The 15,876-nt window shown below is 38.4% G+C and overlaps 1 protein-coding gene across 4 annotated transcripts in view; it reads left to right on the top strand.

Moving 5' to 3' along the window:
* Positions 1-15,838, top strand: part of ASAP2 (ArfGAP with SH3 domain, ankyrin repeat and PH domain 2) — an 88,860-nt gene extending 73,022 nt beyond the window's left edge. For 2 of the 4 annotated variants that reach the window (XM_048936928.1, XM_048936930.1), the window contains exons 22-28: positions 920-1,175; positions 3,681-3,842; positions 4,748-4,916; positions 6,546-6,613; positions 7,398-7,510; positions 12,127-12,249; positions 13,190-15,838. In XM_048936928.1, the coding sequence (XP_048792885.1) occupies positions 920-1,175; positions 3,681-3,842; positions 4,748-4,916; positions 6,546-6,613; positions 7,398-7,510; positions 12,127-12,249; positions 13,190-13,264 (966 nt within the window). In that variant the 3' untranslated portion in view covers positions 13,265-15,838. The remainder of the gene's footprint in view (positions 1-919; positions 1,176-3,680; positions 3,843-4,747; positions 4,917-6,545; positions 6,614-7,397; positions 7,511-12,126; positions 12,250-13,189) is intronic. The other 2 variants (XM_048936929.1, XM_048936931.1) reach the window with 2 other exon arrangements.
* The last annotated feature ends 38 nt before the right edge of the window (positions 15,839-15,876 follow it).

Raw genomic sequence — 15,876 nt, 5'->3', positions numbered from 1 at the left:
CTCTGAATAGTTATTTTAATTTCATACAGACAGTGCAGCTAGGTGTTTATCTAACACTGTTTCTAAAGTCTTATTTAATTACACTCTCTGAACTGTGGAATGTTGCAACCATTCCTGCAACAGCCATATGAATTTTTTACATGAGCTATTTTAATGGTTTGATAACAATAATTATCGTGCTTGCTGTTGAAACAGGAAAACTAACATTGCGTGTGTGGCAAACAGATGACTCCCTGCAGATCACAAGGACAGCTAATTGGAGCTCATTTGATAATGTGCATAGGTTGAGTGGTGTTCTGTCCCCTCTGCCAATTAGTTTTCCTACTGGTGCTGTTATTAGTGAGCTAAAAAGAGTTCATGAGAAGTCTGGGCTACTGACGTGTTGTAGCTTGAGCTACAGGTAGAATACTCAGATGCAGTTCTGTCCTGTTTTTGAGATGAACCTCATTGGTTTGGGATCTAAGGCTCCTGAACTTTGTATGAGGCTTAGATTCTTCGGTTGCTTGAATGTTTTTTGAAAAATATTACATGATATTTTTATGCAGGAACACTTGATCTATTCTGAATTTCTGTACTCATTACTATTTACCGCAGTATAGTTTGTATAGGCCTTTCAAGGTCCCTTCCAATCCCTGACATTCTGTGGTTCAGTGTGTATATACAGAATACAGTATTATTGTATAGGAGCATGCTACTAGAGAAAATGAAAGAACAACTTTTTGAAATGCAATTCACATGATTTTTTTTATTAACATGCACGTTTCCTGAAAGATGAGGAGTATACATTCCAGATCATGTATTAGAAGCAATGAAAATGCATTTTAGAAGCGATATGACTATCTTGGAATCAGTAACTTTCTATTAATAAGTGAGTACAAATAACACAGTATCACTGAGCACTTCTGTTGTTGTATTAAAGCAACCCAGTCCTAATCGGAGAGAGGACAGGCCCGTCAGCTTCTATCAGCTTGGATCTAACCAACTTCAGCCTAATGTAGCATCGTTGGCAAGAGATGCAGCGAACATTGCTAAGGATAAGCAGAGGGGATTTATGCCAAGTATACTGCAGAATGAAACATACGGAGCAATACTCAGTGGCAGTCCGCCTCCCATTCAACCTTCAGTACCTGTTACAAGTAGTGCACCTCCTCTACCTCCAAGAAATATTGGCAAAGGTACTAACACTGGAAAATATGTTAGATGATTGGGACCGTGATCATTTTTTTCTTTCATTTTCAAGTTTTCTTTTACAGTTATTTTGAACAGGTAAGTATTGGAACAGTTTGTTGTTACCTTCATCTTGCATATTTGAAGTGAATCTGCACAACCAATTCTGATCTTGATTTGCAATATAAGTGCAAGAAAGTACACAGCAGTGTGTGAGAAAACGATGCCAAGTAACTTCAATAAAATCAAACCTTTTATTAAAAGGAGGGCTACAGTAAATTTAATTTGGCAAGTACTTCTTACTTAAATTCCATCTTCTCTTCTCTTACTTGTAGAGGTCATTGTCAAAGTGGAAATTTATAGGTGCAATTTTCTTAATATTTGACTGCTATCGGAAATTGTTTGAATATGTAGGAAAAGGAGAATGTAGGCCAAACATGAGAGATTTTTAGCATTACAGAGTCTTCTCTTAATAAATAAATGCTTCAAGGTTGATAAAATAAAATGGAACAAAGTATAGATTCACAGTATGGAAAACTGGTATGGAAAATTGGAAGTAGAACGGTTGCCGGAACGTAGGTGATCAGTAGAACAATATACATAAAATGTACTGGCTTCATCTCTGTTCAGGAAGGATGCAAAATCTACCATTAAAGCTGACTCCTAAGTCTCATTCTTATGTTCATATATAATCTGTGTGGATATTGGAGAATTGTAGAGAGATTTGTATAGGTTGTCTTTATTCAATACGCATTCGGTTGTGTTTCATTGTTTCAGTGCAATTAACAGCTTATTAGTATCAGTGCTGTTTATTAATGCACAATCTCTCATGGGTGCTAAACTTATGTAAAGTTAAAGTCCAGAAAGTGACTGTGTAAACACTTCATTTTCTAATAGATTCCAATTCCATAAGAGGACATTAGGGATGCAGAATGTTCTAGGCTTGTGAGAGTGATGTCTGCCTTGGAAAGCACTGCACAGAAATTACAATACGGGGCTCCATGTGACAGTGATCATGGCTGAGATTGCAAATTGAACATTTGTGTAGTATGGAAACTCAGTTGTTTGTTCCACAGAAGCGGCTGCAGCATAAAAGGAGGATTAAAATGTATTGTTTTGTGAGGAAAAAAGACTGAGAACAATAGAACAGCATGGTTCTGTGCTACTTTGAAAGAGTAGTGTGAGGCTGGCAGAAGTTTAACTTTGCCTACAGCTATGTTTCTTGGCCAGGGTGGGATTCCTTCTACCTGACATTTTTGCATGAAGTATAAGCTTAATATCAGGAGATGTTTTTTACTTAATGAAGAGGAATGCTTCCCCCACCAAACAGGAAAATCTCCCCAGTGTCTTGTCTTTTGGCTGTCAGGGAGCTTGCACTGTCCATTTAACTGTTAGATATTATCCCTAAATAAGTTACATAATTGGATAGATAAAAAGACTCTTTTACCTTTTGATATTATTTTACCAAACCATATGGTTTTACCCAGTGTTTGCCCTTGATTAAATGACACTTGAAATAAGGTCGTTTTAATTTCATTCCTGACTTCAGACTTGTTGGCACCAGTATAGTGTGACTTGTGCCAAGAAAGCATGCTGCCTGGTTCAGAGAGTCTATTAACTCATGTTCTTTACTCTAGCAGTGCATTAGCCTGTTATTTTATGTGCTTGGTTATAAGCAATGATAGTATCGCCAGTCTTAGCTTCATGTCAGTAGCTGATATTGTTGTTATGCTTATGATGTATTATTATTATTATTCCTTTATCCTCTTAGCTTTAAGCTGTTCTTCAAGTCTTCTGAGCCTTTTATGCTTTTCCTTGCAACCTGATATTTATTCATACCTTAATCTGTTTTGTTTTTTCTTAGTATGATGCTCGTACTCTCAGTAGGGAAAAATGGCATGAGAAGTGCAAAATACTGGCCTTATGATGAAGGCCTGTAGTGTGCTTTTTACGAATGGGCAGGCAGCTCTTTAGAATGGAATCGTTTAGGAGACTCTGAAAAAGCAGTACTGTGTAACCAATTCTAGTTTCATGCGTAGCTATTATAGCTCCTTGTTTGGGTCAAATTCAGTTTTATGTCAATTCCAAATCAAAAGTGATGTTTCACTTTGAGTCAGCAAGGTCTGCTAGTATTAAGAGCGAGATCCTTTTTGTTTGGTATACTTGAGATGATTACAGCTATCAGCTACAGGTTAAAGAAGGTAGCAAGAAATGTCTTCTCTCTTCTTGTTAAAAACATTCTGCTTTTGAAGTGTTGGTCTACTTTAAAATAATACTAGAGACAAATTTTAGGGTAAAGAGTTAGTAAGACTTCTGCCAAAAACTTGCATATATTTTTTTTAGAGCAGATTCTGATTTCTGCTCTAGTATTCCTGGTATTGCAGGATGGCAGTAGTTCTAATTTGGTGAATATAGTGTATAGCTGCACAATTTTAAAAGCACAGGTGTCAATATTAACGCTTTGTGCTTAGGGTGAGCAAAAATAATAATGCAGTATTTTCCTCTCTTTTTAGTTCAGCCTTCAGTTCTTGGCAGTGGTATTCAGACAATTTCTTCATCTAATACAATGTGGAAGACAAATTCTTTAGGAGTGGAAAGTATAAGCAGGCAAAGATCTTCATCTGATCCACCAGCTATTCATCCCCCTGTGCCGCCATTGCGTGTAACATCTACAAGTATGTTTCCACTTTCCCCTGTTTTCCCTTCTGCTGTATCTAATCATAGTTGGCTTATTTTTCCATTTTCACAACTCATGCTTCCTCTTTTGGTGACTGTAGCTTTGGCCTGTCGTTCCCATCCAGTGACTTCGTATGAGCCGTCTTCTCCGACGTTCCAGTGAGGACTGTATGGTGTATTGCAGGGTCAACAGGAAATAGTACTTTACTATTAGAGTTAAAGAGCTTTTCACCTGTATGTATAGGTTTAATGATGCATTTCTCGTTGGTGACTTGTAAAGATGTGTTTCATGTAAGCCCAGGGCTCCAGGCTTCCACCTCTCCACCATTGTGCTCAATTCTTGCAGAATGTAATGTTCTTTAGACGTCTCATGCATCACCAACTGCTGTTGTGGTGTTCCAAGAATTCAGTAGAAATTTGAACTAATTACTAAACCTAATGTGAAGTTTCTTTGACTAAATGATGTCATAACAGGATTTTAAAAGAAGTTCCTCTGAACAGAATTTCTCAGATATTCACTCAGCTATTTTTCCGTAAAAATCAAACCGAGGGTCTTGATTGAGCAAACAGTATTCAGTTAAATATAGTAATATTCTTGAAAATATTAGATCAGAATGACTTTGTTAAGACACAAGAATTTTCAGTTTGTACTTAAATGCTTTGTTGAATGGAAGTACTTGTGAGCTCTCTGATCTTGACTAGGCGAAACTAAAGGTAAGCCTCGTTCCAGAGAGGTCTTCCTTCCAATTGAAGGATTGCTTTACATTTAAATTGTTGATTACAAGTAGTATTTATCTGTGATAGAGATAAATGCTGTAACAGGAAAACCTGTGGATGAGAATCCAAGAGACAAAATGGTAAATCGAAGTCTAATTCCTTTTCACTGTCTAACTTCTTTCTATAGATGTGCTTTCTCCTGCACCACCGCCTCCAGTGGCAAAGACAGCCAGCATTATGGAAGCTTTGAGCCAGCAATCTAAACAGCAACCAGCTCCTCCACAAACTAAGCCAACCCCGCCACCGCTGCCCCCACAGCCTCCTAGTAGAGTTTCTCAAAGAAAGCCTATTCCTGGGTAATTGATGCCATTTTAGTATTTAATGCATATATTTCATAATTATTATTAACTTTTCAATTATGTGGCACGTAACATGAAAGTCTTCTAAAAGGCACACACACCTTTGCCAGCGATGTGTTCTAAAGTATGCGAATGAACAGAAGACAGATACTAAAGGAAGTTACATTACAAGGATTCCCACAGTAAAAACAGGGTAGACTAGTGATTTAATGTTGGATGACTTGAGTAATATCTACAGAATGATTACCCTTGCTGGAAGTAAGAAGCCATGAAGAATAATCAGTTTCTAGTTTTCTTATAACAAGGAAGAGATAAGAGGATATTATGTCTGATTATGTCATTTGTTGTTCACGTGTTTGTCCTTCATTCAGTTCCATTCAGTATTTTCATTCATGGTGGAAGTAGACCTGGAGTAGAAAATATTCAGATTTGCAGGAAACAAAGTTAGAAGGGACCCTTGTCCTGCTGGTTGTGATTATATTCAAGGTAGCCTTGAAAAATGGCTGTAGTAGTCTAGGGACAGGAAGGATGTTATTTATTAAGCAACACTTGGTACTGAGGAACAATCAGCTACAAAAACAGACTAAGGAGAATGGCAAAGTATGGTTAAACAGAAATCCTTTAGAGAAGGAATCTGCAGAGACATAATGAGGCACAAATAAAAGTTATTCAGAAGACTTAGGAATGAATCCTTCCAACTGTCTCAACATCAGTGACCCCTCATCTGGAGTACTCTATTTAGTATTGGGTATTAAAGTAAAATAAATGCACAAAGTACTGTGGCTGAAACCAGGGGAGATCAGTAAGATAATGAGAAGTCTAGAACATATGGCTCTTATGATAAAAGTTCAGAAGAAATGAGTCTTATCTTTTAAAAAAAGAGAAATTGTAGCACAGATACAAGCCTTCAAATATATGCAACAAATTGGATTATGTCATTCCTTTTTATGTTTCAGGGAGGCTCTGAAAATAATATTGTGGTTTAAATTGTAGCAAGAATAATTTAGACGCCAGGGAAAGCTTTCCAAATGAAAGCACAGTGGAATATGTTACCAAATTTTCCAGGAATTTTTTTGATTCTCTGCCACTGAGAATTTGGCAGAATATAGCCTGTACAAACGTAGATAGTTATAAGATATAGGAGCACGTATACATATGTATGTCTGTGTGAGATAATATGTAGTGGTGATGCTTTGTGACAAGAGATAAACGGTCTCTGACCTTCGTTTCTAGCCCTCTGATTGTATATAACATACTGAGTAAAAGGGAGAAGCAACTTGAAGTTTGCTATAACGTAGACAATATATAATGATATAATAAATTGCACTGAAGAATATTAAAAAGCAATGGAATGGACTTCAGAACTTAAGAAAATCAGCTCTATGCAAACTGCACAAATGGAACCTGAAATTACTCTTCTACCTTACATTTGTAGCTGAAATGCAGCTAATTGTCGGCTTGCTCAAAAATAAGGAAGCAAGCTAATATTTTAAAATTAAAATACCAGTCACCAAAAGATACTGATGATATCACAGGAACTTTGTAATTTGAAAAATATCTTGGATTCTTGTGGTTGGTGTCCTTGTTTGTTTCTTAAATGGAAGAATTTCTTACTTCTTTGAATAGGTCTGAGAAGTCATCTGGCTTAAGTAACAAGGGGCAGTCTAGAGGACTTGGGGCTCTACAACAAACTGGTAATTATAGTTTATAGATTTATTTTGCTGCAGTTAATTATTATTATTTACAGTGTAATGGGGCCAGTTATTTCATTTATTCTGTGCATTTACACAGTCAGTACCAGCATTCTTGTTTATTTTCTTGATTGTGTAGGCCTCAATGCTTAAAGCTATTCTGCATGAATAGAGCAATATTTTAGCTACTGTTTTAGGGCACTGCAGTAAAATATTGAAAGTTTGCATGGATTCTGTGGTGATTTTAGTGGAATTTCTCCTACCCAATATCCTTTTCCTCTGTATGTTTTCTGTTTATTGGTTGTTACTGTGATAACAACCCAGTGAGAATTTTCTAGTCATTGTCTGCTATTATTGTTAGAAGTTTCCTGTGAAGGTACAGCATCTTGATGAAAATGGCCTTGATTAAGCAAGGAAAGTTCTAGAAGTGTGCAGTTTGTAATGAATGTGTGGAGAAGTGAAAAAATTGGTTCTGGTCTCATCTATTTTGTAGGGTTTTTTTTCTCTTGTAACGTATCTGCAATATTAAATGTCTTGCAACACTAAAAAAAATCTGAAGTAACTGTATTTGCAAAAAAAAGTAAACCTTTTTGGTGAAGAAGATTGTAGAAAAATTACACTGTTTTTTAGAAAGAACCATTAAAATGAAATACACATAGTATGTAAAATTCTTTGTATCCTCCAATTTAGAATGATTCATTTAATTTTAATTTGCATTAATGTTTTTCCTTTTTTAAAAATATTTTTTTAAAGCGTGCCTAAAATGTAATTGTTTTACTTGCCTTAGCAGCAGGAGAATCTTCTTCTGTATGTGAAATTCCAGCAACACAGACTGGTTCTACAGCAAATACTTTGGCACAGATCCAGCCACCGGCACCAATGCCAAGGAAATCCCAAATAGTAAGTAGACAGTCTGGGTTTGAACTTCATTGAATTTTCCACACACTATCGAACACACTCCTGAGATTCATAGTCTGTCCTGCTAGAAGGAAAGTGTGTGAACCATGAAGAATACAAAACCCGTATCCCCTGTTCAGTGTGTGTGACCTCTGGTAGATATTCATGAAAACCTTGCTTCTCTTGCATTTCCTTAGTGATGGTAAATGATTTTTAATTAAAAAGAACACCAACAAAAAACAAGGTTTAAACCAACAACAGAGCTTGGATTCTTTGCTTGTATCTGAACGTGACACACACCACGTATAAAATGTATGGGTTATTGAGGGTAGATGAGCTTGACAAGCGCACAGTAGTAAGCTATTTGTTTGTCATTTAAAACTTGATTCTTAAGCTTCAGTGAAGTGGTAAGGGAGGTTTTTTGCTTTCTTTTATAATGGAAGTGGATATAATTATTTACCTAAGTACGTCAAATGACTTCAGACTAGACTAGTCAGATCCAGGCTCAAAAGAAGAAAAATTGGATCTTTGGTGAATTAATTATCTTTACAACTCTCTGTCATGCTGAGTATAGACAAATGACAATATAGAGATCCCGTGCTCTTGAGGTGCTCTTTGTGACAAGGCCTGGGCTGTTTTGTACTTTGAATTCTGTGTAGGAACATGGTTCATAATAGCCTGAGAGGTGGGAGGTGTGCTGTTTCTGTCTCCAGAACTGTGTTATTAAGGGGTTATATTCTTTCTTCTGTCTCTCCATTCATTTTTCCTTAACCATGTCTGTTGAAATAGTAACTCTCCAGGACAGACTTCAGTGTGTTCATGTGCATAGTCTTGCACATTTGTTTGGTGCTCCTAGAACTCTTACTAGCTTTTGTCATCTGATAATATGAAAAAAGCCACAGAGACATCTGGAGTTCATCTTGCATTAGTTGGTACTGTAAAATCTTGTGTTTTCTTGCCTCTCCCTCTCTTGTTTAACCAAGTTAATGTCTGTCTTGCATCAAAATAACTTAGATGGTTTAGACTACAATAAAATTTAATGGTCTGGTTAGTGAGAAATGGAGTAGCTATCCCTTTTGCTTGTATGCACTAAGGGAATTGCTGTTTCTGTAAAGCTGTTAAACTCTGATCCCAATTTCTTTTGTGTGTTTTGAGATTCAGATGTGAGCACTGGATGCATCCATTCAGCACACGTGATAATTCTCAAACAGCTCCATGCCTGGCTTTCTGTATAAATTAAGGTCGTAGTAGTCCTGTATCTTGTTCACTCCTTTTCTCTTTCATAGGACAAACTGCTTTACTTTTGTGTGAAAGGGCTGTCCTGGCTGATTTTTAGAAACAGTCTGTCTCTACTCACTGTTTAATATTAGTTGCATGTAATGAGGAACATGTCTGACTCCACATACCTCCAGGGCACCAGTAGGCTGAATTTTTTGTCACTGAAAAAATCAGCTGGAAAATATTCTTCTGTCATAAGACAAAGAAGTAAGGGAAACCTGGCTCAGGTTGTATGCTAGTTAAGGTGCTTTAGCTAAATCAATCTAGCTAAAGCATCTTAGCTGAGATTTAGTCAAGGGCCCCCTCAGCTAAGGAGCTTTAGCTAGATCAGTCTAGCTAAAGCACTTGACTAAATCACTCCATTTGGCCTTATACTTCAATATTTTTTGCTATGTCTGCCAGAAATTACAGAAGTCAGCCCAGATTTAGGAAACAATTGCAGAAGTATTCCTTGAGTAAAGAAAAAGGTCTGGTTACACATATGTGTGCAGCCAGTGGCTTGTCTCCTATATAATGCATTTGCCCAATAGCCTGTTTTTCATTTAGAAAGTTCCTGATGCAGCATTTTTTTCAATGTATACTTGAGATTCTTGAAAACATTGTTGACATATGGAAAACTTCCCTGGAAGATGTTAGCCTCATGGGAATGGAGATTTATTTTAATTCCTTTGACATCCAAAGAACAAGAAATACTTGGAATTACAACCCTTTGAAGTTAGTAATTATGTCACTGTTGTACTGATGTGAAGCTTTTTCCTCTTGACAAAGTTGGTTGTGGTTCAAACTGTAACTTGGCTGAGATGGAGCAAAATCATTGTGATGCAGTGCAAGGCCATGGGGTATGCGCACAAACGGAGCCTAAGGATATGTCTCATCTGGGCAGGACATGGTTTATACTAAAATGCAAATGGATGCTTGTGGATGAAGTCTTTTCACCCCAGCTTTCTGTTCCATGGCTGACCTAAGCAGAGACTAGGACAAGTTCCCAAACATGCACTGCATTAACATCTTTCTGTTGACTTAAATGGCACTTGCAGATCTGCTCTGGCATCTTAAGGTAGAAGTGAAAGACTTTTGGTGACTGCGGCTGGAGAAACTGGAGGAGTGGCTAGATTCATTCCAGAAAGCTTATGCTGTGCCTCCTTATCCTGCACCTCCCCACTCCTTGCATGGAAATCACTATGAGCATAGCATTAGTGTTGATCTGCAACAGGAATTGAAAGCAAATGCAGCAGCCATAGGTAGCATAGGATCACAGAATCGTAGGGATTGGAAGGGGCGTCTAGAGATCGAGTCCAACCCCCCTGCCAAAGCAGGTTCCCTACAGCAGGTCGCACAGGTAGGCATCCAGGCAGGTCTTGAACATCTCCAGAGAAGGAGACTCCACCACCTCCCTGGGCAGCCTGTTCCAGTGCTCCGTCACCTCACTGTAAAGAAGTTCTTGCGCACATTCGTGTGAAACTTCCTATGCTGCAGCTTATGTCCATTTGCCCTTGTCCTGTCTCCACTCACCACTGAAAAGAGATTGGCCTCACCACTATGGCCCCCACACCTCAGATATTTATAAACCTGGATGAGGTCCCCTCTCAGTCTCCTTTTCTCAAGGCTGAACAGACCCAGTTCACTCAGCCTTTCTTCATAGGAGAGATGCTCCAGGCCCTTCACCATCTTCGTGGCCCTCCGCTGGACTCTTTCCAAGAGATCCCTGTCTTTTTTGTACTGGGGAGCCCAGAACTGGATGCAGTACTCCAGATGAGGCCTTACCAGGGCAGAGTAGAGGGGGAGGATCACCTCCTTTGACCTGCTGGCCACGCTCTTTTTAGTGCACCCCAGGATGCCATTGGCCCTCTTGGCCACAGTGGCACACTGCTGGCTCATGGCCAGCCTGTCGTCCACCAGGACACCCAGGTCCCTCTCTGCAGAGCTCCTCTCCAGCAGGTCATCCCCCAACCTGTACTGGTGCATGCAATTATTCCTCCCTAGGTGTAAGATCCTACACTTGCTTCTGTTAAACCTCATCCGGTTTTTTTCTGCCCAGCTCTCCAGCCTGTCCAGGTCTTGCTGAATGGCAGCACAGCCTTCAGGCATGTCAGCCAATCCTCCCAACTTCGCATCATCAGCAAACTTGCTGAGGGTGGCCACTATCCCCTCATCAAGGTCATTGATGAAGATGTTGAACAAGACCGGACCCAGCACAGACCCCTGAGGAACACCGCTGGTTACAGGCCTCCAACCGGACTCTGCACCGCCAACGACGACCCTCTGTGCTCTGCCAGTCAGCCAGTTCTCAACCCACCTCACTGTCCACTCATCTATCCCACACTTCCTCAGCTTTGTTATAAGGATGTCGTGGGAGACAGTATCAAATGCCTTTCTAAAATCAAGGTAGACTACATCTACCACTCTTCCCCCATCCACCCATTATGTGACAACATCATAGAAGGCCACCAGGTTGGTCAAGCACGACCTCCCCCTGGTGAACCCGTGCTGACTACTCCTGATAACCTCCTTTTCTCCCAGCTGTCTGGAGATGGCATCCAGCACAAGCTGTTTCATCACCTTTCCAGGGACAGAGGTGAGGCTGACTGGCCTATAATTGCCTAGGTCTTCCTTCTTGCCCTTTTTGAAGACCAGAGTGACATTGGCTATCCTCCAGTCTTCAGGGACCTCCCCCATTATCCAAGACCTCTCAGAGATGATGGAGAGAGGTTCAGCGGTGACCTCTGCCAGCTCCCTCAGCACACGAGAGAGGCAGGAGATTAGGGTGCTGGGGTGGTGGATACTGTGATGCTAAGGCAAGACAATTTCAACATGGTTTCAAACAAGACATTACTAGGATTGGAATCCTACTGCAATATGGAATATCGAAACTCCCTAATAAACAGTAGTGAGAACTTTTCAATTGGAAAACCACTCCTGTGGCTTGCAGTCTTCAGCACTACAGAGAGCCTGAAGATATTCTGGAGAATTTATAGATTGAATTTAAGGATTTAGTAAATTAGAAAAGGGCATATTGGTACATGACTCAGACCTCACAGCACTCACAGTGTAGCACTTGATTGATCAGCACATATTTGGAGTAAAGTCGTGATTGCTGCAGTGATGTAGAGCTCTGGAGGCTGGCTTGGGTGAGCCGGAATGGAAGATTACAAAGGGAAAGCTGGCCCACATTGATGGCATAGAGGTTCTGAAAGGCTGTGGAATGAAAGAGTAAGAGATCTAGCTGAACTCTAACCTATGAAAAATAACTGTACCATTTTTGCTGCTTTCTTTAAATCAAATCTAAGTCTGCTTTGACTCTTCATGCTTGTTATTTACATTTTCTTATTTTTACATTTCAGTCAAAAACTAAACCCAAAAGAGTGAAAGCAATTTATAACTGTGTAGCTGATAACCCAGATGAGCTAACTTTTTCAGAAGGAGATATCATCGTAGTCGATGGCGAAGAAGATCAGGAGTGGTGGGTGAGTATTTTGTGTTTCCTGTCAACATACTTTAAAAGAAATACATGAAATGCAGAGGTTGATTCCCACTTCAAAAGATTCCTGTTGGGTTTCCAAATAGCAGAAGTTTCATCTCATGAAAGCCCTATTCCAGGTGTTTCTTCTGTTCAAAAATTAAGCTTCAGATAAATCTTTAGTGTTTCATTCAGGAAAAAAAAAGTTTGATTAGTAGGGTACCCAGTATGTGTAACTAAGGAAATTCTTGGGTGGGTGTCAGCAACTTAAGAATCTACAACTATTTTGTATTCCTTGAAGATGCCCTATGGTGGTCCTCAGGAGACAGCTTTTTATTGTCCTGAATATTTAGATGACTGAAATTGAGAAGTGGTCTATTCTGTGTGCTGGGAAACCAACTCAACTATTTGCACTCCAGAGCTGCATCAGCTGAAGAAGTCTTGGAAAATTGTTTTGTGTGAAAACACTTGCCTTAGCCTGATTGTTAGCTAGCAAAGAATAGAATTCCATATTGCATTTAAATTGGCAATAATGCTGTGCCTAAGTACATAAAGATTCATGTAAAACCCCAAATGCTTGAGATTTACTGAAGCTTGATCCATTCTTTTCACTTACTGCTAATAGGAGAAAGGAACAGCAGAGACTGAGCTGCCAGGCATTCCAGAATGAAATGAAATGGCATAGTAGAGGTTCTGTATTATGAAGTGTTGTTTTCAGAAAGATGAATAAAAGAGAATTTGGGGGGGAAAAAAGTTTATAGCTGAATAAAAAATGCATCCTGCTGGTCTGAGTTTTGTCATGATGTTTCTTTGTCTTTGGTAAAAGAAGAAAAAAAGATGTAGGAAGAGACTTGTCATACTTTAGACAGGAAGGTCACTGGTGTTCATTTTGGTGATATTGTAATTCCTTTTTGAGATTAACTTGAAAAATATCTGAACTCTTGTAGATTGGTCATATTGATGGAGATCCGAGTCGGAAAGGAGCTTTCCCTGTATCATTTGTGCACTTTATTGTTGACTAAGTTGCTACTGATAAGTGGAGACATTTCTCATTACCAGCGGTCACAGAAATAAGTTTTGCTCTGTTTCATTTCATCTACCTATCTGCAAACACCTTGCCAGAACACTGCCCAAGTCCTAGGTACTGTAGCTTACTTTTTTATTACGATTGTTCTGATTTTGGGACTTTTAGAACTTTTTTTTATGTGAAAACTTCTCATTATCAGTTTACACTTCAAAAACAAAACAAAAAAAAACAAAAACCCACCCTCTTCCTGTATTTTTTTAAGGTGAACTGAAAAGCTTTAACAATCAAAATCCATGTAAGTATGTGAACATCACAACATAAAGAATGTTCTTTTTAAACCACTCACTGTTATTTTATTCTCCCTTTTTAACTTGGCAATACCACACTTCAGTGTTGCTTCCCCAATCAAGGAAATTGTGTGCATTTGTAACAGGGCAGTGAATTTATCCAATTCTCAACACAGTTTGAAGTATTTGGAACCAAAACACGCAAGCTGCTGCTTAGTTCTCAAGTGAACTCATTCAGCATTTTGCCATAGTGGCTGTCATCCAGGATGTCATCTATTGCAGAAGGAACAATTCTAACTAGGTGTCTTTGGCCAGGTAAAAGTAAAAAGTATTTCAGTTTACCACAGGAGAAACTTCTTTCTTTCAGAATGGATGTAGATATTTGCTTAAAGTTATCTGAAATCTGTGTTAGTCGTTGAACTTTCTAGGTCTGATTTTGTGAGCTTGAGACTTTTACTTTTCTAGGCTGCACGTGTGTGGAACCTGTTTTTCGAATGTTCTTTGTGTATGTTACATCCATTTTGGTCATTTAATGTGACTACTGCTGGTTAACTGTGGCAATATTACTGAGTTACTGCATTAACTCAAGGATATGAAAACTGCACTTCCTGAAATGTACTTAACCATGATGATGGATTGCAGAACATTTCTTACACTTGTATCATTATAGTGGTTAGGCTTTTTGTTTGTTTGTTTGTTTTGGAATTTCTTAACGTGTTCACACAGAACGTATTTGGTGGAAGACTTAGATAACTATCCTTGGTTAATAAGGTCTCTGACACCTCACAAGTACAGTACATTGCGTTCTATTTTATAAAAATTTGTGTGCCACTACCTTGCAAACAGTAATAGTTTGCTAACTCACTCTGTATTTATATAATATACCCACCTATATGGTAGCTACACTGTTAAATTTGTTTTACTGATTTGTGAACAAAGGCTAGGCTATTGATAATTCCCAGTTGGCTGGTGGAAAGCACCAATGCAACTCAGGTGTCGTTTTGGTGTTGGTATATTCTGGGATTGTACCAGTGGTTGCTTTTATGCTACAGAAGCAGCTGGTAGCATACAGTAAGAAAAATCCATGTCTAGGTCACGTTGGCTTTGACCACATTTTGTGAATATTCTCTCTAGATTTATTGAGAGAGCTTCAAATTTCTGACAGTGATGTTTAAATTTAGCCATTTTACACGGAACAGAACGGAAAACAAGCCCCTGCATGTACTTATTTGGAGAAAAATCACATATCCCACAGTGCTGGGAGAGCAACACTGATCTTGATCTTACCTTGTATCGCTTTTCCTGAATGGTCCACTTGGTCAATAGCCTCTCAAATGTGTAGGTACAGCCAGTATACACATAACTTTCATTTTCCTGATGCTGTTGCTGCAGTTTAAATGGGGAACAAACTGGAATGTTTCAAGATATTTTTGTTGCAAGTTGAAGCAAATTAGTCTGTATTTTCAAAGTTCCCAATAAAATGATAGAGTAATAGTTTAGCACTACAGTTCTATTCACTTACTGAATTTCAGTTTGCAACACTATTTTGTATGTTTCTATCCCTGATAGAGTCTAGAGAGTAAATGGGCATATTATTTTGCACAGATCTCCTAATGTACAGTATTTTTAACACAGAATCTTATAGTGTACAACTCGTAAAGTTTAAACAATGATGCAAATTTTCCTTGGGCTCTGCTAGAAGAGGAACACACTTTAAAATTAGTCGCAGTCCTGTTCACCAGTCACTTAGGAAGCCTTTAGACTACACTGCAATAGCACTAGCAGTGCAGACTGTTAAAATGTTGAGGACCAATAAAGAGCAGCTAAATAAAATTTATCCCTAGATTTTCATCTTTTCTCAAAGTTTGCTTTTCCTCTGGCAGAGGAAGAAGAAATTCTAGAGCCTGTAGATATCTATTTATAATATAAAATTTAGAATTTTAAGTCCAAAATCTTGGCATATTTCATACAGCTTTTCAAATCTGATCAAAATAATGATTCAAAAAAACTGTTAATAGACTATTAGGTTGCTGTGTTAACTGTTTAAAAAGGAGCAAAGGACACTTAAAAATGCAGCTTAGAATGCTATGAGATGTATAATATTCAATTCAGTGGTTTTTATTTTGTTTAGTTGCAGAGCAACTGTATATATTGTATAACCGAAAATCAACTCTTATTTTCAACGTCCTGGATGCAGTGATTTATAATTAGAGCATGATTAATAAATTTTACTCTTGTTAACCAGTCAAACATCTGGAGAAATAAAACTACTTTTAAAATCACTTTGGCTACTTTCTCTCTGTATTGCTTACACAGTTTT

The sequence above is a fragment of the Lagopus muta genome, chromosome 2 (genome assembly GCF_023343835.1).
Source record: "Lagopus muta isolate bLagMut1 chromosome 2, bLagMut1 primary, whole genome shotgun sequence".
Taxonomy (NCBI): domain Eukaryota; kingdom Metazoa; phylum Chordata; class Aves; order Galliformes; family Phasianidae; genus Lagopus; species Lagopus muta.
Note: the sequence above shows the minus strand (reverse complement) of the source record. Positions and strands in the feature narration are given on the sequence as shown.